Raw genomic sequence first — 23804 nt, 5'->3', positions numbered from 1 at the left:
AACTCAAAATAGTTTTCATTCTGATGTTGGAAGCTGATTTGAAGACCATTCCGACTTCCCGTTTTTTAAAAAAATAAATTTATTTATTTATTTATTTTATTTTTGGCTGTGTTAGGTCTTGGTTACTGCGCGTGGGCATTTCTCCAGTTGCGGAGAGCAGGGGCTACTCTTCGTTGCAGTGCGCGGGCTTCTCATTGCAGTGGCTTCTCTTGTTGCAGAGCACGGGCTCTAGGTGCGCAGGCTTCAGTAGTTGCGGCACGTGGGCTCAGTAGTTGTGGCTCGTGGGCTCTAGAGTGCAGGCTCAGTAGTTGTGGTGCACGGGCTTAGTTGCTCCGCGGCTTGTGGGATCTTTCCGGACCAGGGCGCGAACCCGTGTCCCCTGCACTGGCAGGCAGACTCTTAACCACTGCGCCACCAGGGAAGTCCCTCCATTATTTTTGATCTTCTCTCTTCACTCCTCTAACTTTATTCTTTTGTTTTGCTTAACCATTCTTTCCCTGTGGAATCTTTTTTTTTTTTTTTTTAATTGGAAGAACTCTTCTGTGATCGGATTCTAATTGTTTATACTGGACTGACAAGCCTGTAGCCCTTGGAGACTGTTCTAAGGCAGGGTTACAGAGCCACATGCCGGTGGGGGAAGAAGGGGTACGAAGTGAGGCAGAGGGTGAGGACTGGACGTTTGGGGACGCTGGGGTCTCAGGTCCTGCCGGTTGTGACCTCTGTGGTGGGGCCCGGTGTTGCCAGTGATCTGAGTTCTCAAGAGAAGCTGGAAACACAGACCTTCTTTTTTTCTTTGTGGTATGTGTTTGAAATGTAAAAATCATTATCTGTTGGCTCAAATTTTTTACAAAGGAAAGAAAATGAATGGGTCAAACAAAACTTACATCCATGGCCCAGATTATGCCCACAGATGGCCAACTTGAGCTTTTGCTCTAAAGGATTAAGTTTTCAGAAAAGGACAGTCTTAATTAAGCAGGGTGTGTAGATGCCAATTTGGCTTAGGTATCCTGTTTTAGTCACTTTAACAAGGAAATATATCACTCGCTTAACTGTGGGTTTAGAGGAGTCAGTTGTAGCACATAACTCTCCTTAATTACGTGTTAGGACTTTGTCCTGCTATTCTGTAGTATCCTGGGTGCAGAGCAGACTTTTAAAAAGAAAATGGAGTTTTCGGCTAATAGATCTCCAGCCAAGTGTCTAATTTTTATGTATGACTTTCTCAAGTTTCTAAATAGCAGTGTTCTCAGTTGAACCTAGAAGAATTTGTTAGCACAGTAACTGTTGGTTTTTTCCAGAATCCTGGAATGTATTAGTAATTTAAGATTGAAAATCTTGACTCCCTTTAGTTATCAGATGGATATTCATATATTTTCTTTTTCTTTCTTTAAAGATTTCAACATGGAATTCAATCCTTCAGACCATCCTCGGGCCAGCACAATATTCCTCAGTAAATCTCAGACGGACGGTAGGTTACTGATATATTTATGCTTCTTTCTTTTTTTTTTTTAAAGACGGCTTATGTTGGTAACTAGCCTGTCTTGATTTCCCACTAGATGTGATTCTCAGGATAAAAATAGAATTCCCTTTAGTGACGCCTAAGGATATTGTTTGGTGGTGATTCCCTTGGGGTTTCTTTATTTTATAGTTATGTTTTTAGAATTTACAATTTGAAGCAACTGTCCTCATTTTGCCAATCAGCTGGATTAGTTCTAAGTAGTTTCTACCCCGAGAGTCAGAAATTTTCCTTTAAAAGTTGATCTTTGCGTAAATTCTCTGAAGATCAGAAGTATTAGTATGTAAAAGAAGGCATAATATAACCCTAAATTAAAGTGCCATTGTCTCTGTTGTGTCATTTGAGAGCCAAATTGAGCCTGTACACTAGGGGTAGATGTTTTCTTTCTGTCAGACTCCTGCTAACCAATTTGTTCTGTGGCATGGAATTTCTCCTGGGGGATTTTCCACTCTTTTCAGCCCTTGGCTAATCTCACTGTAAAGGAGAGATAAAACACACAGTATGGTGAACACAGTCTCTCAGTTGGATTCCTGTAGAAAAGAGTAGCGTAAGGGGACTTCCCTGGTAGCGCAGTGGTTAAGAATCCGCCTGCCAGTGCAGGGGACACGGGTTCGATCCCTGGTCCGGGAAGATCCCACATGCCACGGAGCAACTAAGCCCATGCGGCACAACTACTGAGCCCGTGTGCCTAGAGCCCGTGCTCCACAACAAGAGAAGCCACCGCAAGGAGAAGCCTGAGCACCACAACTAGAGAAAGCCTTTGCACAGCAATGAAGACCCAACGCAGCCAAAAATAAATAAATTAAAAAAAAAGAATAGCAGGAGGAATTTGTTAAATGATGAAGATGTTATATTACAGTGCTGGATCCCTGGTGATTCTGGCCCTGACTGTTTTGGCAAATTGCTAAGCTCTAATTTTGACAGAGTCCTAAACTGACTAAAAAATAAACATATTTACGACAGTAAGTTCATTTATAAAAACTGATAACTCCTCAGTTATGGTTAGGTGACAACTTTGATGCAGTATAATGCTGATATAATATTGGCGCCACTGACTTGATTTGAGAGAATTTGGTGCATTTATTAAAAAACAGTGTTTCCAAGAGTGAGAATAAATCGTCGTAGGTATCAAATACTTGTGAAATAAGTTTAGAACATACTGGGTAAAAACAAAACAAGACATTTTTTCTTCACCTGGTGAAGTGGGAGCCCATTGGGAGGGGTAAGGTATTGCCAGGCAGGAAAGTGGCGATGGGCTGAGGGTTTGGGACAATGAAAAATGGGAATCAGAAGCAATTTTTTGTGCTGAATGTAAGTGCTGTGAAAACAAGTTACATGACTGGCATACTTTCAGATTTGGTTCTTGCTTCCTGTGAATTTAGGGTACAGACCAACATCAGTCAGAAACTTTTCCACCTAGATTTGTGTGGAATGGCATTAGAGCCTCTAAGTAGATGACACATATCTTGGTTGCCACGGGGAGAGGGACGGCAGGATTCTCCGACCTAACAGCATCTCCAGGTGTGAGTCAGGGACTTGTAGCTTCCCCTCCACCTCTGCTCCACCTCTCGTCCCCTTCCTCTCCTGTCTGGATCATCAGGGTATCAGTGACTCTGATCCTTCTGTTTTTTGCTTCAGTTTCTCAAATGCTGGCTCTTTCCTTTCAGTGTAAACCTACTTGAGTCTCACAGGTTAAAAACAAGAAAAGGGAAAATAACTGACACCGTCTCCCACCTGCTGAGTGAAAGCTCTGGTGCCGCCTTCTCCTTCTCTTTCCCTTTGCTTTCCCACTGGTCTCCTCCTCCCTCCCCCGCATTCTGTGGTGTGACCGCTGAGGCTGCCGAGGACACGGCCTCCGGTGGCTCCCGCTCTCGTGTGGCATTTGCTCACACAGGCCAGATTGCTGAAGACAAGTCCAACTAATGAACACTTGCTTTATAGATGATGAAAAGAAATAGGTTTTTTAAAATAGGTAAATTTGGTAAGTTTAAAGAGTTCATTCTTTGGTGAGTTGATCACAGAGAATTGGCTATTTGGAAATGGGTCCTGAGAAACCCCCTGTTTCTTTAAGGTGCTTCTCAGACATCTTAATCAGCTTCTCCATTTATCCCTCTGATGTTAGTGTTTTCTAGGGTTATGTGCTTTTACCCTCTTATCTTTTTGACCTGCGTACAGTTCCTTGCGGCTTCCATGTCAACTAGAAGGTCCAGCCAGATTTTGCTCTGCGGTATTCAAAATCCGTCTGTTCAGCTGGCTGCTGGATATCTTTACACTGAAGGCTGTTGGTTCCTCTAACTCTGTGTGTCCCAAACAGAACTTAGTAACTGGGGTTCACCTCCTGCCTTTCCCTCTCCCCAGGCCAGAGAAGGCTCTTCCCTCTTCTGGTGCTTGCCTGCTGGCCGTGGTGCTGGAGCCGACCATGCTCGTTCCTTCCAGCTCCGGGATCAGTGACAGCAGGCCAGGAGTTCGAAACAGCCATGATGGCAGTGTTTACAGCGTGGACATTGGCAAATGCTACAAGTCAGGGCATTCTTCTTCTTTTATTTAAAAGGCATCTGTTAAACATTTATCAGCCACCATTGCATCCAGGTTAATCGAAAGTGTATCAGTTTTTACCTCTTCAGTGTCTCCTTAATCTGACTACTCTTTGCCATGCCTGTTGCTGCCACCTCAGTCCAGACTCATAATTTCTCACTTAGATTCCTGCCACAGCCTCTGGCCTGGCATTTGACCTTTTCCCTTCCTAGTCCTGTGTCTACGCTGCTGCTAGGTGAAGAGACTTTCTGTAAATCAGATCTGATTATGTCACTTCCTTGCTAAAACTTTTTTGTGGTTCCCCAGTTGCCTCGGTGTTAAACTCCAAACGGCTTAGCGTGATATACAGGCCGTTGGAGGTCTGTCCTCCGCCTTCGTTTCCAGCCTGTCTCCTTTTGCACTGTGTCCGCCACGCTGGATCACTTGCGGTACCCCCAGGGCGCCACTCGCCTCCTGCTCCTTTGCGTTTAGCTGGGTTTTCCCTTCTGTCTTCCACACAGCTCATCTCTTCAGTCTTCAAGGCTCATTTCTGCTATCACTTCCTCCGTGAAGATGTTCTTGACCCCTCAGGCTAGATTAAGTGGTCCTGAGGGTAGCCTGTGAATAGTTTCTTCATATCTGAACCATATTGTGGTATTTAAAACTATTTCCTCACGTGTATCCCCAACGAGCTCCTGGAGGGAACGGAACGTGTGATATTGGATCTCAGTATCCCTTTGCCTTCCTCTGCCTGATACAGAGGATGTGTTCACCCTAGGTGGTTGAAAGGAGGAAAAGACAAAGCCAGGAGACGTTCTTGATTTGATTGTGATCTGTCTTCACTTGGGTAAACTTCCATTGCCATTGCAGCACTCCCTCCACTTCCAGGAGTACTAGAGCAGTTAAAACCTGTGGGTTCCACGTGCTCCAGTTGTGCCCCTCTGACCCCAACCTTGGAAGAAGTGTTGTAATGTGAGCTTATAAGCACACATTTTCATTTGAATCTGGTGATCTCTTCTTGAGGTCGATGTGCTCCTTTGCAGTTCAGGATAGGCTTGCGGGTGGGAGACCATGGATGGGGCCATGGCAGTTATGCTGGGGCAGCCCCGCCCGGACCACGGCCTTCACAACTCTCTGCTCTGCAGACCCTCGTCCTCCTTCCCTCCCCAGCACTCAGCCTGGCTGCCAGGCTCTGCCTGCCACGCTCGCTGCCGCCAGCTGTTCCGTGATTCTGCTGTAGATGTGCCTGCATTAAGTCATTAGGAGCTTCCTGGTTATTAAGTTCCTTTTCCCTCTGAGTAGCAAAGAGATTTAGGCTGGGCTGACTGTGATCACGGAAGGCGTGCCTGATCAGACCTCCCCAGCTGGCTGAAGTTAGGGACGTCCTGTCCCAAGCCCAACGGACTGCTCTCTTGGTCATTTCCTCACACATGTGAGATGTCAGTGTGGACTTTCTTTGTATGAGAACCACTCAACAAAGAAGGGACCAAGGGCTCCTTGTAGTGGGCGAGGAGGTGCCTGTGAGAGATTAGTCTGCTCAGCCTGGCCTTTTCGTGCTCTCATTTCTGCTTGTGGGGGAGAATTGCAGTTGATTGTGTCTTTTCCTTTTCTATTCCATTTTAATTTGCTGTTTTCAAAGACATGAGAGCCTACTCTTAAGAATTAGGAGAAAACAGTCAAACTATATCTTTTTTTAATTAGTTTGGTTTTTAGAAAAGTTCTTTGCTTTAAGAAAGAAGTTGGACAAAAATGAAAACCTATCTCTGTGTGTGTGTATGTGTGTGTGTGTGAATGTGTGATCTGTGTGTTTTTCAGGAGTTCCTTGAAATATTTAAAGGAATAAAAACAACTTGTCCCTTGAATGACTTGAAGCCAAAGTAGAAAGACTAAAATTCAGAAATTAAAATATGAGCTCTGGTTTTCTTTGCACAGTCATTCAGAAACACTGACATGGAGAAAACGTTTTGTGGCCTTCCTTTGTTTGGGGTCCTGCTTTTGTACCTGGCAGTGTTGAACTTCTGCATGATGAGGGGACCAGCCTTTTAGTTCTCCTTTAGTCAGACATTCGCAGGCAGCCAAACCCTGTGCCTGTGAGGGTCCCAGTTCTCTTTATCATGGTCCTGGGTGCCCTGTTTAGGTGCCTGTCTCTCTAGTTCCCCGTCAGTCACTCTGGGTGTCTCCCCACAGCTTCCCAGGTTCCACAGGGGATGCTTTTGCAGTGAGATACTGAAGAATCCATAGGAGCCCAAAGCTCTTATGCTGCTGATTTTCATGCTATAAACCATGGAAAATAACTTCTAAAAACTATGAACTCCCTTAAACATTTTTATGTTGACCATACCAATTTCTCATGCTATCAAAGGATGTAATTTCTGATGTAAACATTGGTATTTTAAAATAAAACTGTCCCCCTTTTAAAAAACGTTTCACATAAAATCTTAATACCATGGTGATTTGATGATCCACCGTCAGCAGTCATTTAAAAATGTACGAACACGCTCTTCTTTAGCAGGTGGAAATTTCATATCATTCCTTTCATATTGAACTTGTATTTCCATGCCATTTTCTTCATAGAATTTTATCCTAATGTAATATATTTGATTTCTGAAACTCACTTGTCACACTGTCATACTTCTATGAAAATATGGATCTCACTGGAATTTAATTTTTATTTCTCATAATTATAAGTCTCTAAGTGTTATAAGTAAATTCTGGATTGTGGTATCATTATTGTTAGTTCCCAGTTGATCAAAACCATACAAGCATTAAAATGTTAATGAATAACTATTAAACAGAAAAGTGAAATAATTTTTGGAAAAACATTTCTTACTGAGATGTTTCTGTGGCTGACTATTACGTGTAGCTGGAACGAGGTGCTAGTCATCAGATCTTCTTGTTTTTATGGATGTGTAAGTGCTGAAGAGCTTTGTTTATACACATCGATAGATGGGGATGGAAGGAGTTTTGTTAATCACTAAGTTCTTTCTACTCTACTTGGTTTGTATGTCAAAAAACTCCAAGGGATTTATCATCCCAAATGATTCCTGTTAGCTGCAGTTCAGTCTTCAGTTTTGTTGACAGTAAGGAATTGGAGTCCACTTATTTGCCAAAGAGTTTCTCACCTGGTTGTAGGAGCTCCTCACTTTCGAGTTTCTGGGAAGTACACCTGAAAGGCTTTACCAGCCATGTGAATGACTGTCACTTGTACCCACTGCTCTTGTCATTTGGAGGCGCCTGGTCTAACCCGAAGCGCTCGGGAGCGTGGGGAAGCACCAGCATTCATGCCCCCTCTAGAGCAGCAGTGGGCCTCATCTCCTTGCCAGGCACAGGCGAGGAACTCAAATCCATGTTGAATGAAAGAGCCCCACCTGCCCTTTTCCTCTCAACTAGTGTTCCTAGCTTCTCTTTTGATTTAAATATATCTCTGTCCTCTCCAGTGACCTGCTCATTACCTGTGTTGATTGATTAGTATATATTCTTAAAAGTAAGTCTTCAGGAAAGAAAACGCAAAACTCAATGTTACTACGTTGTCAAAAAGCTCCTCTGGGTTCCCTGTCCCCCTTCTACCTCTTTGGGGCTGAGGGGCCCCCATTTTGGGAAACACTGGGATCTGGGGTACGGAAGGCTGGGTGCAAACCACACCTCGCAGACAGCAGTGTGAGAACAGCCTTTCAGAAGGGGCGCTGTTTTTGTTGTGAGGTTGATCAGCCTCCCTGAGGCAGCAGGATGCTCTGGGCGGCCTCCGCAGAAGCCGGTTTTCCTCCCCAGCACCAGCACGGAGATGAATTGGATTCCATGACCAATAATGCTTCCGACCTACACTGTCCTGTATTTTAATGCTGTTACGGGTATTGTTGTTATCATATTTCACCCAAATAGTATGGACGTTTATGGGTCTGGTTGGGTTAGAAATAAATAGTCCTGTTATCTGTTGATCATCTTAAGTTAGTGGATGCATGCAACTTTTATGAGATTTACTAGTTACTACTTTATTTAGTTCTTAGAAAGCTGTTACCCCTCAGTTAACTATGGCTGCAGTGATTTTGTTGGGTGCCATGTTGTCAGTGGGTTTAGGTTTTGCTCTGTTAGCTAGCCGAGGTCAGATCTGCATTTGTGCAGGTTGCATTTCTTACGTAGTAAGTTGAGCATCTGGGCACGTTGGTTGGTGGAAGGGTGGGACCTTGACACAGAGGCCCGTCCTCAACAGCCTGCAAGGGGTTGGCACGCAGGCGAGTAACATTTCTGTTGCATCTTTTGTTTTCACAGTGAGAGAAAAACGCAAGAGTCTCTTCATTAACCATGTAAGTGGAGCTGTTTCCCTGTGTTCTTCATGATGACTGTCCAGTGCAGAGAGCTGCCATACTGTGTCTGTGATGGGGAAATGCTCCGTGAATCTTGTTCGCACCTGGAAGAATGTGAAGAACGCTGCAGTGCACTCGTGCTCTGTGGGGTCTGTGACTGGACGAGCACGGCTTGGCCTCTGTCCCCGGGGCCAGTGTTTGTCCAGAAGCCCCAGACAGCTGCCGTTCTGGGAAGACGTGTGCGGACGATACGGCAGCAGACCCCACACCGGTCCACGGGAGCACTTCTTCTACATTTCTAATCCTTCCCTCCTGCCCGCTCCCCCAGGAGACTCGCTTGCTCTCCTAACTCAGTCCCATTTGAATGAGCATACAGTTGTTTTCCACGAGGCTGTCTGCCTCCACACACTCTTTCCTCTCCCTCATTGTTTGTAGGTCCAGTGGAGTCTGCATGTTCTTTCGACGCTCTAAGAAAGGATAAATTTGACAACACTTTAATTTTTAAAAAATCCAGCTCTAGTCTTTTGGCCCTTCTGAGCAGCATCTCCCTGGCCTGCTGGCTAGGCGTCAGAGATACTTGACCTTTCTTCCTTGAGCAGCGGGTACAGCCGGCCTCCTTCCACCCCTGCCCCGTGGCAACCCTAACCTGAGCCCCCAGGACTGTGGTGCCCGGCCACCAGGAGAGTAACAGCCACAGCCTCCTTGCCCTGTAGACTTCTGCCCCTTGATGAAGTAGGCGCGTTACCAAATAAGCGTGCTATCGATTCTCATATCGAAAACAAGATTGAAGTATTTGACTTCTCAGGGGGTTTTCTCAGGATTTCTAGACTGTCTGCATTTAAGTATTTGTAGATCTTGAAGTACTTGGCACTGAAGCTTTGTGCTAAACAGACTTAAAGCCATAATATTGTCTTTTTTGCCCTTTGCAAATCTGGACAAAATGCAGTTGGAAAGAAATTCATAGCCAGGCCCTTGCACTCACGGGGCTCCACGCTCGGCCCATAGGAGACTGGTGATGCCTTCGTGGGCAATGCCAGTGTATGTGTGCGTGAACCGTGTTCTACGGGTCAAAGAGAAAGTCTGTAGTTTTTATCAGATTCTTAAAGCAATGGCCTCTTCCCTGGCCCTCTCAAGTTTTGAAGCATCAGTGTTAAGCATCTGTGAAATTACAAGCTATGTCTTAAGGAAAATATGCTGAAAATTACCATGCCCTTGCTGTATAAACCTGGACATAGAGCGTTGAGAGATTTGAAGAACTCCTTCTGTAAACCCTCACTCCCATTTCTTCGCCTGCTGGGTGCACTGGAACACTTCCCCCCTCGTTAGCAGGTCTGCTGAGGAGTCTGCAGACGAGGGGAAGGGTGGGGCGGAGACCACCTCTGCCGGTCACTGCAGCCGCTTTAAAGTGGGCTGGAGGGAGAGGCGGTTCTGAGGGTGGCTCGTGGGCAGAGCCGTGCCCTCCTCGTGCCAGTCTGCACGTCTTGTCTCACATGCTGTCGCTGACCTCACGCTTTGCGGTGTGCACAGTCCTGGTGACCTGCCCCACGCTGTGCATCCTGACTCAAGAGTGTGCTCTCTCCCCTGTGAACCCTCTCACCTCCCGACACAAAAAGCAGAAGCACGCAGTTGCTGGAATGTGCTCAGGTGTGCTTATTCCTATAAAAGAATCTCTGTGCTGCCTTATGTAACAGATGACCGGGTAGCAGCATGACCCTGCAGACCACATTACAGAGTAGCATTTCAGCTCTGCCCACGCCAGGAAGAGCCATTGGAATGTGCCGTTGCAACCAACTGAAATAGAATTTGAGTGAAATTACCTGCGGCTTCAATTAGGCTAATAAACCAGCTGTGCTTTTTAGGTTTTGAGACACTTGGGTGTCATAAGTTAGAGCAGTAGAGAAAAGATAAGTAGCAATAGTAATAATCAGTACAGCCTGTTGAGTGTTTTGCCATGTTTGTGCCAGGCTCTGTTCTAATTGGTTTAGTGTACTTGATAACCACGCCCGGGAGGTACTATTTATCACTCCCATTTTCCAGATGAGGAAAGTGAGGCACAAAGCATCAGCCAGATGAGCGGTGGAGCCAGCACTGGGCCCAGGGGACTGGCTCCAGCGCTGCCCTCCCGGCCCTCGTCCTCTGTGCTTCTCAGATGGTCCCGCCAAGCCCCACCTGGACAGAAGCTGGTCAGCTGATTTATCTGAAGTCAGAGGGAACACTCTTTTCTGAATTTGGGCCCCAACTAAAATTTGTAATTTAATTTCTTGTTGAACTCTGGAATGACCGTTATTCTTTGCCCTTATTTATAAAACCTTCTTGGTTTTTATCTGCTTTATCGTGAGGGATGTTGTTTCTTTAATTTCTCCTTTAAGTGTCTGAAGAACCTGCTTAGTACATGTTGCTAAGATAATCTACAAAGAGGCTGCTATTTGATAAAAAGCAGTGGCCATAGGTAAGCCATTTAAGGAGAGGTGAGGGAAGATGATCATGGCAGGGAAATAACTTCCACCAGGTGGAGAGAAACAAGGGTTTCTGGCTCCAGAAACACATGTTAGCCAGCAACACATGTTAGCAAGTAAAAGGAGCTGACTTTGGGAACAGTCTCCAGGGAGGGGGCAGTAGAGAAGGAACCCCTGGCTGGAAAAGAGGGGGCCTTTCCCTGGCTGTGAATTTGCTGAGAGAGACTTAAAAAGTAAAGGGAGGCTGCTTCTAAAAGAATTATTATAGATTTTAAAGCCTGAAACCATTTGAGGATAAACCCCTTGGGGGACTTTTAACAGTAAGCTGAGCTAGGGCAAATTATAAAGATTAATATTCTAATCAGCAACTATGTTTTAGATGTAATTAGATCAACAGTTATAGGAAAATTTAATACATTACAATAGAGACGCTTAGGTATTTTAGAAAGGCTTGTGTAAAGGGCCTTATTTAAAGTTTGTAGTTTAAAATGTGCTGACGTTTTGGTTAGCTAATTAATGAATCTTTTAATTAAAATGTGAAAGTCTCTGATTATAAATTGTGGGTGGCATTGTAGGTGGCTGGGAGTCCGGAATCAGCCTCCTGAAACTTAGGGGAAACTCATGCCTTTTGCTTTGGCCTAATTTTTCTATGACATCCTCCTCCCCTTGACGACAGCATGCCTAAAGTGAATTGATCATTCTAAGTTAAAGGGAAAAAAAACCGATATTAAAACAGAATGAATCAGGGGTTGAATGGCCAGCCTCCCTTACCCTCAGCAAAACAATCACAGTATTTGTATTAATATTGAGACAGGTGATAGCTGTAAAAACTTTGTGAAGGAATAAAGTAACTAGAGAGTGTTATTTATCAGTTAAGCAAGAGTCACATTGTTAGCTGGACTTGGAGCCAAAAGAATTTTGTTCAAGCCCTAGATCTACCACCTGATAAATGGGGGGCCTTGAAAAAGCCTTGACGTATTAGTTCTCCGATCTCGTAGAATGACTCCTGTCTACCTGTTCACATGGTAGACTGAACGGAAGGTGATCTGCAAACTGATTTTAGCAACAACAGCTGACTATGTTGATGTTATTATTATTGCTCATTGGATTTATAGGTAAATTCTGTATACTTTTCCAAGTTCAATAGCAAAACTGATGAAAGTCTTTCCGGTGTTTTAAGTATGGATATAGTTTTTTCATGAGTATTAAGCCATAGAAGTCAAGGAATGAAGTGAGTGTGATCCAAGAACTGAAATTTTAAAAACTGTAAACCTTGCTTTTGCCTCTTTGGGAGATTTGCTCTTTTTTTTTTTTTTTTTTTAATTTATTTTTGGCTGCGTTGGGTCTTCGTTGCTGCACGCGGGTTTTCTCTAGTTGCGGTGAGCGGGGGCTACTCTTCCTTGCGGTGCACAGGCTTCTCATTGCAGTGGCTTCTCTAGTTGCGGAGCACGGGCTCTAGGCGCGCAGGCTTCAGTAGTTGTGGCTCGTGGGCTCAGTAGTTGTGGCTCGCAGGCTCTAGAGCGCAGCCCCAGTCAGTAGTTGTGGCACACGGGCTTAGTTGCTCCACGGTATGTGGGATCTTCCCGGACCAGGGCTCGAACCCGTGTCCCCTGCATTGGCAGACGGATTCTTAACCACTGCACCGCCAGGGAAGTCCCAGGAAACCTTATTAAATAAGAAGTAAATGTTAAAAGTATCGAACAGGGCATTTGGTCTCTGATGGGCTTTAAAGCTCCCTTCATGTTCATAAACCATGGATACTGAGGGCTTCGTTGGGGTTGGGCAGGTGAGGCAGGCAGTGTTGTTATCCTTAAGGAATTATTTTTTTTGGTTGCTGAAGATGACACTTAGGTTGTCAACATAGCACCAGGCAAGTGGAGACTTGTTTGGATGATTTTATTTTTTTTTTTCTAACATGCTTTGAGCTAGAATTATCCAGATTGATGTCTACTAATCATATTGCCCACATAATTGCCAAAAATCTACTTACTATTCAATTAGATGTCATACAAGTGTAATTTAAATTCTGTGTTCTTTAACAGTATATTTCAGAAGTAGTTCTTAGTTCTAAAGTTTTCCAAAGAGCTCAAAATTTATGTAGCTGTGAAAGAACCAGGCATGAGACTGCACAGGCACCCTACCTTGAAGCTTATACATTGGTAGTATTTTCAAAATCATCGGATTACTTTCACCTATTTTTATCTTCACCTCCTGAAATTCAAGATTAGGAGATTCTAAATGAACATTGGCTGCATTTTCCAGGGTCCCCAAATCGACTGTATCCCAAGAATAGAGAAAATGGGTGCAGTGGACTCTTGTCTTGATCCTGGTGCCTCAAACCAGGATGCCGCCTTCAGCAGGGGCTTTCATTGGTGTGATGAGCGCATACTTCTTGTTTCTCAGTGATTTTACGGACTCTGCTGCAACACGCTTTGATGCTCGATTGCGAGAGTGTACTGTTCTGATGGAGGTTGGGGGCCAGGAGTGGTGGTGGTGCCTTTTCTTTGTGGAAGAACATGGAATTTCATTGTAGGAAGAAAGTGGGTTTGTATACTGTTCTTGCTGGTATTGTTAACATTTCTTGCCAAGACACTTCTCCTCTATAGGCTGGTCTCAAGGTGAAGGGGATGATGTTCCTTGGAAGAATTTTGAGCCCTGTTTAATTGTCCTTGTCTTGTTGCCATTGTTTTTTAGCATCCTCCAGGACAAATAGCAAGGAAATACAGCTCCTGCTCGACTATTTTCCTAGATGATAGCACAGTCAGTCAACCAAACCTCAAGTATACAATTAAATGGTGGGTATACACATTTTTTCTTAACTGAATGTCTTTTCTGTTCCTTAACCTGATGGCTAACTGGTTGGTTGTGGGGTCTGGGAGTGGTAAGACTGGGCAGGGGGAGGCCACTGACTATTCAAGAAGTCTTTTTAAAAAGTGATTTTGGGAGTTAAAATGTGGGGTGTTCAAAATATTTGTGTATATTACCATTTACATAAAAAGGCCAAATTCTTCAGTGATTTTAAATGTAGGTTAAAGCATATTTTTGATTTTTGTGCATACTTTCCACCTTCCCACTTCTTATTGAAGCCATCCTGGCTTTAAGTCTGCTAGTATTTTACCTTCAAAATGTAATGGGTCCCACTTTGACGTGGGGCTGCAGTAGGAAGCAGCCCTGGCACCATGGAAGTGTATTTGCCTGGAGCATGGAGAGTGGGGTTCTGACCTTGGCTGTCCCCCCAGCAGGGAGGGTGGGGTGAGCCCCTTCGCTCTGGTCTCTTACTGTAAAATGGGGCTTAAAGGAGGAAAGTGGGGGGCGGTCTTTGGATAAAATCTTTTCCCTTTGGGGCTTCAGTTCTCTTATTTTCAAGGGGAAGGTGGGAGGGACGGAATGCTGGTTTTTCCTGAAATGTTCCCACTAGCATTGTGGTAGAAAGCCTTGATAGAGGTGCTGGGGTCTGTGGCCTTTGGCTCAGCTATGAAAAAAACTGGGATATTTTGCCTCTGTACTCATTTAAGAAGAGTCCACATTTAACAGCAGTCCACGTTAGCATGTGCGGTGAGCGTTTGCGTTTCTAAATAAGAAGCCTTCTTGTGTTCCAGTGGGCCAGGCTTCCAGGCCTCAGAGCCCTGTTCTGCGTGTGCCCACACATGGCAGTCAGGCCTGCCAAGCAGTGGGGACGGTGCCCCCTCCAGGCAGAAGGTGGGAGGTGGGCCCGCCTAGAGGGAGGCCGCCTTCTCCCTGATGGGTTGCTTGTTTCTAAGATCTAAACGGGAACGTAGCTTCTTCCCTCCTTCCGTTGGTGGTTGAGGGACCGGTGGGCATCACCCCACAGTGGGTGCTCACGGCTGGGAGCCCACATGTGCCCTCGCTCCACCTCCCTGCCCTTGGCTGAGCTGCCCCACCCTGGGGCTGGGCTCTGCGCCGGGGTCTGGGAGGTGCTAGGGCGGGAAGCAGGAGCCTGGAGACCTGGCACTTGGCACCCGCTCGAGCCCTAGAGCCCCGCCTCCCTGGGGCCTGGGACCCTCCCTCCAGGACGGGCGGGAGCTCTGGGTTTCCAGGGGCTCGGACTCCGTTGCTCAGCGCTTCACCTGGGGATGACTTCACACTGCCGTTGGTTGTGACGCAGACACTCCGGGGCCCAGTAGGAGATCTGGGTGACAACTTGATATTTCAATGTGGAGTCTGGGAGTGCAAGCTCCGCAGTCACAAATGTGGTCTGTGAATCAGTGGTTCCAGCTCGCCACACCCGCAAGGCCCCCGAGGGCTTAGAGCCCCACTGAGGCGTGACGTCTGGCCCCGAAGATCCAGGATCTGGAATGTCAACCTCTCTGGGAGATTCTCATAGGTGGCCAAGGCCGAGAACCCCTGGTGTCAGTGGACAACTGCCTTCGAGTTCCCTTGAAAGCTTAACCTGTGGTTAATACCGGGAGGAAAAGAAGCTGGACAGCTGGGCCAGTGACGATGGCTGAGTGCCGAGAGGGGGCGTCCAGTGTGGACGCTGTGGCGTCCCTGGTCCAGAGGACGCGTCTCCACACCACCCGGATTGGAGATGCCTTCAGTCAGTCGCTTATTTGTTTTAAAATGTGCCTTTTTAAAAAACGTACATTTTGGACCTGGGAGCTGGGTAGGGTGGACCCTAGTTGTAGCAATACCATCAGAATCTTTCCTTGTAAATTCCTGTATGTCACACGTGACCTGGTTCTGGTCATTTTGAGGTGTTAGCTGGCCTGGGTAACTTCAGCCAGGGCCTTTGACAGCACGCGGGGAACAAATGTCACGAAGGGCAGGGAGACTGGAAGTCTGAATGCCCTCCTATTCTAAAATCGTAACCTACACCTGCCAAGGCCCTTGTGACCTCCTGCCCCAAGACGTTAAAATTGATACAAACTCATTAATCAGTAGTTCAGCTTCCTGTGGGCAGAGTGAGCATTCGTGGGCTGAACTCGACTCCTGATAACCATGTAGGACCTTTGAGAAAATGCTCCGGGTTCTAACAATAGCTTTCTAAGCTGATTTTAGAAGAAAACCCTTCTGGGGAGTTCCCTGGTGGCCTAGTGGTTAGGATTCCAGGCTTTCACTGCTGTGGCCCAGGTTCAGTCCCTGGTTGTGGAACAGATCCTGCAAGCCACACGATGTGGCCGGGGGGGGGGGGGGGCGTGGGGGCGGCGGGAAAGGTTACAAAAGAACCAAATGGAAATCCAGGAGTTCAAAAGTACTCTGAAATAAAATTCATATTAAAAAAAAAGAAAAAGAAAAGAAAACCCTTCTGTAAATTGGGGATTGCCAAAAGGAACAAACATTTACAGATTCTAGTTCAGGAATGGGTGGAGGGTTGAGAGCGGCTCTGTCAAAGAGAAGCAGCAGCAGTGCGACACATTTGGGCACAATTCTGTGCTCATTTTTTTCACAGGCATAATATCTTCTCTGAGAACTTGATTTTCCCATCGTTCCCGTGAAGGCCAATAGCTGTGGTATGAATTTAGAGTTTGCCACCCACGCCGTGCCCCTGTAACCGACCCAGGCCGTGAATCCTGTGTGAGCACAGGGGTGGTGCTCAGAGGACGGGGGGAGGGCGGGGAGGGCCGTTCGCAGCTGCGCACACCAACCACGGCCCCGGGCCTGAGGGTCGAGAGCAGCTTCGTACACCCGCCAGAACCCGGCACCTCTGACTTAGCTCTAGGTAAGAAGTACAGCAAGGGTAGTGCCCGCGGTCAGAAACATGTTTTGTTTTCCTGATCAAGAAAATAGCATTTCTTCATTCCCAGCTCCCCTTCCCTCCTGGCTCTGCAGCAAGGGCAGTTGAGCTAACCCTCTGGTCAGCCTGTCCTGGGTGACCTCACCGTTTTCTGAGGACGTGGCAGACTAAGCAGGCCTCCGAAGCTGGGCATTTGGAGTGAAGCCTGAAGCCTGGGATTGATTCTGTTTTCAGCTGACTGTCCTTTGCCCCCGGCAGTCACTTCTTTCACAGGGGCCGACTGAACCGGCCTGTGGAGCTGGGCCCACACGGGCATCCTCAGCTTGGTTTTCTCACTTTCCGGGGTATGATCTTGAGTGGACATTGGCCTACAGACTGGCACTGTGTTTTATGGAGGCCTGAGTCATGATAACGTCCAAGCTTGCTTTCAGCTCTGGAGATCTGGGAGACAGTAACCTTGGGGCCCCAAAGACCTTCACTCCATCTACAGAAGCCGGAAGACCTCTTGAGGTGGAATTATTCATAGGGCAACAACAATAATAATAATAACTTTTGCTTTAGAACTTTATATTTGAGATTATGCTTTTATACACTTCATTTGATTGTAATAACCACTCTGTGATGTGGGTTGAATTGTTGTAATTTTTTAGATGAGGAATTGAAGGCTCTGAGAGGTGGATAAACTCTAATTGATGAAGGAGCCAGGTTTTAAACCCAGCTGGTCTGACTTCAGTGCAGTCAGTGGTGTTTTTCCTGTGACGTGCTCCCTCACAGGGGAAGCAGGGACCATATTTTTCTCAATCAATCAAAGCAATTAAAGTAATCACTATACCAAACCCAATCATATGAAACATTCAATTTAATCATCATAGCAGGACTGTTAAATGAGTAAAACAGTAATTTCTTCCTTTTTTCCAGAGGCAACACTATAGAATGAAAGGGCATAAAACCACGATACAAGTTAGAAATCCCGACATCTATAGTGTCTCTACCTGAATTTTCTCATTTATCAAATAGAATCAGTAACATTTATTATTTCCCATTTCGGGGCTTTTAAGGTACGTGAAGGCACTTTGAAAACTGTACCATTATTTGTTAAACTTCTGACGTCCCTTCACCCCACTTACAATTCCTTCATCAGCTTAGATGCTTTTCAAGATGTTAGGAGGAAGAGAATATATTACATTTGCTCAGGGATCCTCTTAACACTTAGCTGAAATCATTTGAATTAATAGATCTGGAAAGAGAGATTTAGAAGGAGATGCTTTCTTTTGATAGAGTGAGATGAGCTATTGTCATGTTCAGTCGTGGGTGAACATCTGAGCTACTGGAGTCCAGCGTGCATGCCCAGGTCTCTAAGTGAGTGCCGCCGCTGCCGAGTGAGCTGAGGTGTCTGGGACCCAGCCCTCTACCTCCATGTTGGTGCCCTGGATGCCACTTTCTGTGCTCTGAGAACACAATCTGATGCAGCCCGTTAGCTGTGTTCTTAGAAGCTTAAGAAATAAATTTTGGCCTCCTCAATACATTTTAAAGTAAAACAAAAATTGTGGAAGGATCTAGACAGGTTGGAAAAGAGGAAATAATTTAAAAAAATTGGGCAGTCAACACGAATAACCCTGCCAACTTGATAGGCGATCAAAGAAACTCAGATTGAAAACGGTTACAATTTTTAACCTATCCAGTTGGAGAACATTTTTCCAAAACATTCAAGGTGAGTGTTGGTGAAGGGGAGGTGAGACAGACACTGGTGGGGAAGTACACTGGTACCGCTTTTCTGCAAAGATACTGGGATGTATGTGTGGGGAGCCTCACAGTTATTAATGACCTTAGAGCAAGTAATTCCAAGTACAGGATGTTTTCTTATGGAAATAATATAGTCATAGGTCACACAAATATTTATCTGTGGGTATATTCATTATGGTGTTAATCATAATTGCAAAAATATTTAAATGTTCAATAGTAGGGGGATGGTTAATAAATTATTCAACAGTGTAATGGAATATAGTCAGCCATTTAAAGTCATGTTTTTGAATAACATTTTAATGGTAAGAAAAATGTTAATGAGGGTAAAAGTGGGATGCAAACCTGTTTGCTTTAGGTAGATACGAATAAATACCTCTATATCTTAAGCTGATAGTAATAATCTTTGGGCAGAGGAATTATTTTTCTGTATACTTTTTTTATTTTCCAAAAATTTCTTCCATCTGAATATAACACATTTCATAATCAGAAAATCATTATTTGAAGAAAATTCAGGGGATAGGAATGTCTTCATTAAATTCAGATCTTTTAAAATGTAAAATAAAATTTTAAGGTATTACAAATAAGAGTTACACTACCATTTCAGCAAATGAATGAATAAATTAGGCAGATTTCCAAGAGGTTATTGATTGAAAAGATAAAATGGCAAACTCCTGTGGGTAATATTCACATTTTGCTGGTAGTGATAAAGAAACCACTGATTTTCTAAATAGCAGGTGCTGAGTTGGAGACTTCTAGAGGTGTTTAATTTCACCACCTATTTTTTACATAGTGCCTATATTTTAAAGTGAGGAAAACTTAAGATTTCAGATAGAAAGAGAAATTTGTTTCCGAGTATCACTTGAAGTTTTGGTGTTTCTGGAAAAGATTTAATAATTGCTCAGAATAAGTACCTGATTGATTTACTTTGAAGAATGCATTTTCTTAATCAGCATTCTGAATTAAATGGGGCTGTTCAGATGGGTCATTTTACTTTTACTTAAATTTTAAATATTTATGGTCAGACTGATGCCAGATAATATATAACATCTTGAATGTGCTTATGAAACACTGAACTCCTGCATTTTATTTTACAGTGTAGCTCTCGCAATATATTACCACATCAAAAACAGGTAGGTGGATTTTGATTAATTTTGTGCTAAAAACATCACACATCATCTACTGTTATGTTTTTCCTATTACGTTCTAGTTGCCTCAGCCTTTGAGTTTTATATTCTTATCTCATTTTCATAGAATCTCTAAAGTTAGTACAATTTACCCATACTTCCTAGGTAAGTGCTGAACTGCTTCTGAGTCAGAGGAAGCCAAATGAAGCCAGCAAAACAGAACAAAGTTTCTTGACAATGTTCAGCCTCCTCTTGACTTTATTTTCTGTATAAGTTGCGTAAACATTCTGTCTGTTATAAAATATTTTAACAGTTTTCTGTGTGCAGCTTTAACATGAAAAAATGTTTAGTTTATAGTTTCAATTCAGTAGGAAAAGTTTTGTCGTAAATTTAGTCATAAACTATTTTAATGTAGTGGAAATTCTCTCTCTGATAGAAGTCTGGAGATAGTTCAGTTAATTTTAAAAGTCAGTTAAAACAGGGACTCATAGAAGAATCATTTAAAAATTTACCTTAAGCATTTTAATTCAACATAAAACATGTAAAAGTACACTCATCTGCCAGTTTTATGCAGCATCGAGGCTTCTGCTTTGAGCCTGGGGCATTGATTACTAAAGTGCTGTCCCTTTATAAGCCGCACCTGTTTTGTGTGTATTTTTTGTTTGTTTTTGTAATCAATAGCGAGAAAACTTGTGACATTTGCTAAACAATGAGTGTAGAATCTTTTAGGTTTTGACCACACCTGATCTACAGCAAACTTGTTTTTAGTGATTTCCTTTTATTGGGTCTTTACAAAGCATCCTTCTTTGTTTTCATGAGAACAAATCCACTCTCGTTGCAGTCCTGTTTCACTGATTGATGTGACATTTACATGTGTTATATGAGTGTAGTAACAGTTCCGGGAACCAGCAAGGTCACCTTCTGGCTAGCATGGGTCTCCGCAGTGGGGGCCACAGCCCTGCAGTCTGTTTTACGAAGGGGACAAGGGAGAGTTGTGACAAGAAGTGAAGCGGAGGGTAGATGACAGAGCTTGTGATGGACAGGTTATGGGAAAACACAGCCATTGGAAGCAAACACCTGGAAAGGTATTCTCTGTAATGACCTTTCTCTGTAGTGTAACTGTGATTCGTGGTTCATTATGGTGCTTGAGAAGTTTGGATTTACGAACTTAAAAAATGTAGGATACTGGAACTTCGAACCTTGACCAGAATAACTTAGTGAGAGTGTAGATTTGTCTTGCTGCTTATTTCTATGATAGTAGTTCACACTTTTTAAACACTTAGGTCTTAACTAGCAATGTAATGCCATTGGTGAAACTCAGATGTATTCTCAAATCAGTTTCGCATTAGCGTCTCCAATTTCTCAGTTCTTAGACTCTGTGGGCCTCAAAGCTAATCTGTAGCCACAGCCATTAATAATAAGACCCAACTTCATTAAATGCTTACTCTGGCCGCCCTGGTCAGCTCTTTGCATGCCTTATCTCATTTAATTTTTTATAACAGCTCCATGAAGTGATTCTGACATTATCTCCATTTTACAGATAAAGAAACTGAGGCATAGAGAGATTTTAAATAATTTGACTGAGATTACACAACTAGTAAAGTGGGGAATTGGAAATTGAACCCAAGCAATGTACCACTGAGACTTTAAATGATATGCTCTGCTGGGTTAATGGTGATAAATTGGGCCGAGAGGAAGTGGAGAGAGTCCAACTGAAAAGTCAGCCTGTGAAAACAAGCATGATTAATTTACAGATTGTAGCTTGAAAGTGTCTTGAGAAGAGGTGTCTGCAGACTCCCTCTTTGATAAGTCATACCGACCCAGCCTCATGGGCTGGTGATAGATCCCTTAGCTTTGATAGAGACGGTGCTGAGATTCATAGCTTTTAATGGAAGTGAAAGCAAAATCCACTTCTCAGAGGAGTCATTTTAGCCTAAATTCTGAATCCTTATTTATATTTCTGAACCTACATTTTGATTTTTAAAATTACTTGTGGTGAAAGTTTCCCGAGAGTGCTGAATGGTGTTTCAGGGGCTCTCACTCCTCAGGAGAAGTGAACGGGGCTGAAGAGCCTGAGCAGTTGGGGGCGTCCCTCACCTTCCTCCCTGAGTACCTGGCAGAGGCGGTTAGCAGGAGGGGGATCGCGATTCCTCAGCGCCAGGTGCACTTTATGTTTTCAGACCCCACTCTCCAGTCCTGACTGCTTGAGCCTTGCTTTTATTCGGGTTCATCTAAATCTTTGCTGTCTGTCCTGCAGGCTAGTGAAAAGCAGCACAGGTATGAATGCCCAGAGCTTTAAAAACAGTTCCTACTGTGCAAAGACAGGGATGAAAATTGAGCTGTCCTGCCAAGCTCTTTCCTTCACTTTTATTTTTATGCAGACAGTAAGTTCATAGAACAGAAACTGTAGTGTTTGCCACGGGGCGTGCGTGTCAGGGACAGATCTGCAGCCTTCTGATATTTGCAAGCCTAGTTGACATTGGAAAACTGTGTGCTGTTAACCAAAGCAGTGGTTTCCAAATTTGGTTTTTAAAGAAAAAATTTTAGACAGAACTCAAATGACATAAAACAGATGGAGGTAGAGCCATCACTAGTGGAGTGTGGACGACCCCCCAGAGCCCAGCGGCCCCGCTGAGCTCACAGTGAACGCTGCCACTTTAAATGGGTCTGTGCAGTTACCGGCTCGGTAACAACCAGTTACACTTTTCTACGTGTCCCCTCTTGTTTTTCAATATACAATCATGAAACTCCTCGTTAGCGAAGTGGTTAAGTTGCATGCTGTGAAACTTTCAAACTCATCTCCAGGACACACTATGAGTGTTCATTCTTACCCTCAGACTTCTTTCTTATCGACCACAACGTAAGGATGGTTTAAACAGATCTGTCAGCCTTTGCTCAGAAACAAGAGGTTAAAGAAATTTAGATGTGGTTCATTTGAAAACTCAGGAAATGAAAATCTAGATTTTCACTTAAGTTAATTAAACTAAATGTGATTCATAACCTTTATTTCTTGGACTATTCAAAAATGATTAGGTATTGTCCCCAAGAAAAACAAATTAGAATTCATGAATAATCAGTAGCATCTCTTAACAGTTAGCACTGCCTCTGTTTCTTGAAATAACAGCTGAATCAAAATATATTTTTGTTTCCTTTTGACTGGCACTCATTCTTACAGAAGGTAAACTCCGTTTTCTGTTATTTCCCCCCCACCTCCCACCAGGGACCCAGATGGAAGGATGCTCTTGGATATTTTCGATGAGAACCTTCACCCTCTTTCGGTAACCCTCCCCCCCGGGTCTCAGGGTGTTGTCCAGTCGTGTCTCTGTTGTTCTTGTTGGGCGGCCAGTCATTGAGAATCTCTCCTTTCCCAGAAATCCGAAGTGCCACCAGATTATGACAAACACAACCCAGAGCAGAAGCAGATTTACCGGTTTGTTCGGACACTGTTCAGTGCTGCTCAGCTGACTGCGGAATGTGCCATTGTCACCCTGGTGAGTGCCCGCAGGGTGACGCGGTCGTGGAGTGGGGCGCAGGCAGGAATGTCCATCACGGACCTGGGAAGCACAGCACCACTTCAGGGTTGTCTTTTATCTGGGAGGGTAGCGACGGGATCTCCTAAAAGAGGGCGCGTGGTCTGCTCCACAGTGCCCACCTAAAGCCCATTGTCAGATCACACTCAGAATCAGGAAAGCTGAAATGCTGTGTGCAGGTAAGTGAAGCACGGGGCCCAAGGGCCTGAGAAGGACCAGGGCCTCCTCATTAATGTCCAGGTTTCTGGTGTTGGTTCCCTACAGAGGTTTAATACCATTGATCAGATGTGATAAATTCGTACATCGGAAGGACTGCTGTAGTTGCTGCCTTCTCTTGTGATTTTCGTATAAATATATGTCTGTAAGATACTCAGAGACAGCATGGGCACAAATCTGCACTTTAAGACTCGAGATAAAAATCTGTAACCTTACTTAGACTCTGAAAACCTTAGGGACGGACTCTTTAGGTCAGATCTCATTTGGGAAATAGATTTGACAGTATAGCCCATTGTCACTGACCTTTTGTCACTGACATTGTGTGCAACTCAGATAAGAAGTCAGCTCTGCCAGTGCACGGGCTGCCCCGAGGGACCAGAAAGTCATCCCTGCAGTTCCTGAGAAGAGATTGGTGTGTGACGGTGTACGGGACCCTCTGTGTCTCTGCCACACGAAGAGCCCTGTACTCTCGGCTGATGGGACAGTACCCTGTTTGTTTGTTCACTTCTTCTCTCATGGAACTTTCCGCCTGATAGGCTAACAGACACTCAGCAAGTCTTCCTCAGTGATCTGGAGTGATGAGAGGTCCTTAGGTCATGATTGAGAAGCGTATTTATTGCTCAGCTTTGTTCCTCCAAAGGATGTCACGTCCTTACAAAACACACCTCGGGCAGCAGGGTTGACATTTTAATGAAGGGAGATTGTGATAAAG

General features: G+C 44.5%; 1 protein-coding gene across 2 annotated transcripts in view; it reads left to right on the top strand.

Moving 5' to 3' along the window:
* Positions 1–23804, top strand: part of CCNY (cyclin Y) — a 122026-nt gene that overhangs the window by 88812 nt on the left and 9410 nt on the right. For both annotated transcript variants that reach the window (XM_082385650.1, XM_082385651.1), the window contains exons 2-7: positions 1391–1465; positions 8294–8328; positions 13479–13579; positions 19317–19352; positions 22567–22624; positions 22718–22837. In XM_082385650.1, coding sequence (XP_082241776.1) covers positions 1391–1465; positions 8294–8328; positions 13479–13579; positions 19317–19352; positions 22567–22624; positions 22718–22837 — 425 coding nt within the window. The remainder of the gene's footprint in view (positions 1–1390; positions 1466–8293; positions 8329–13478; positions 13580–19316; positions 19353–22566; positions 22625–22717; positions 22838–23804) is intronic.

This window comes from Balaenoptera borealis (assembly GCF_965194805.1).
Source record: "Balaenoptera borealis genome assembly, chromosome: 3".
NCBI lineage: Eukaryota > Metazoa > Chordata > Mammalia > Artiodactyla > Balaenopteridae > Balaenoptera > Balaenoptera borealis.
The sequence above is the reverse complement of the archived record's forward strand: the minus strand, read 5'-3'. Positions and strand labels throughout refer to the sequence as shown.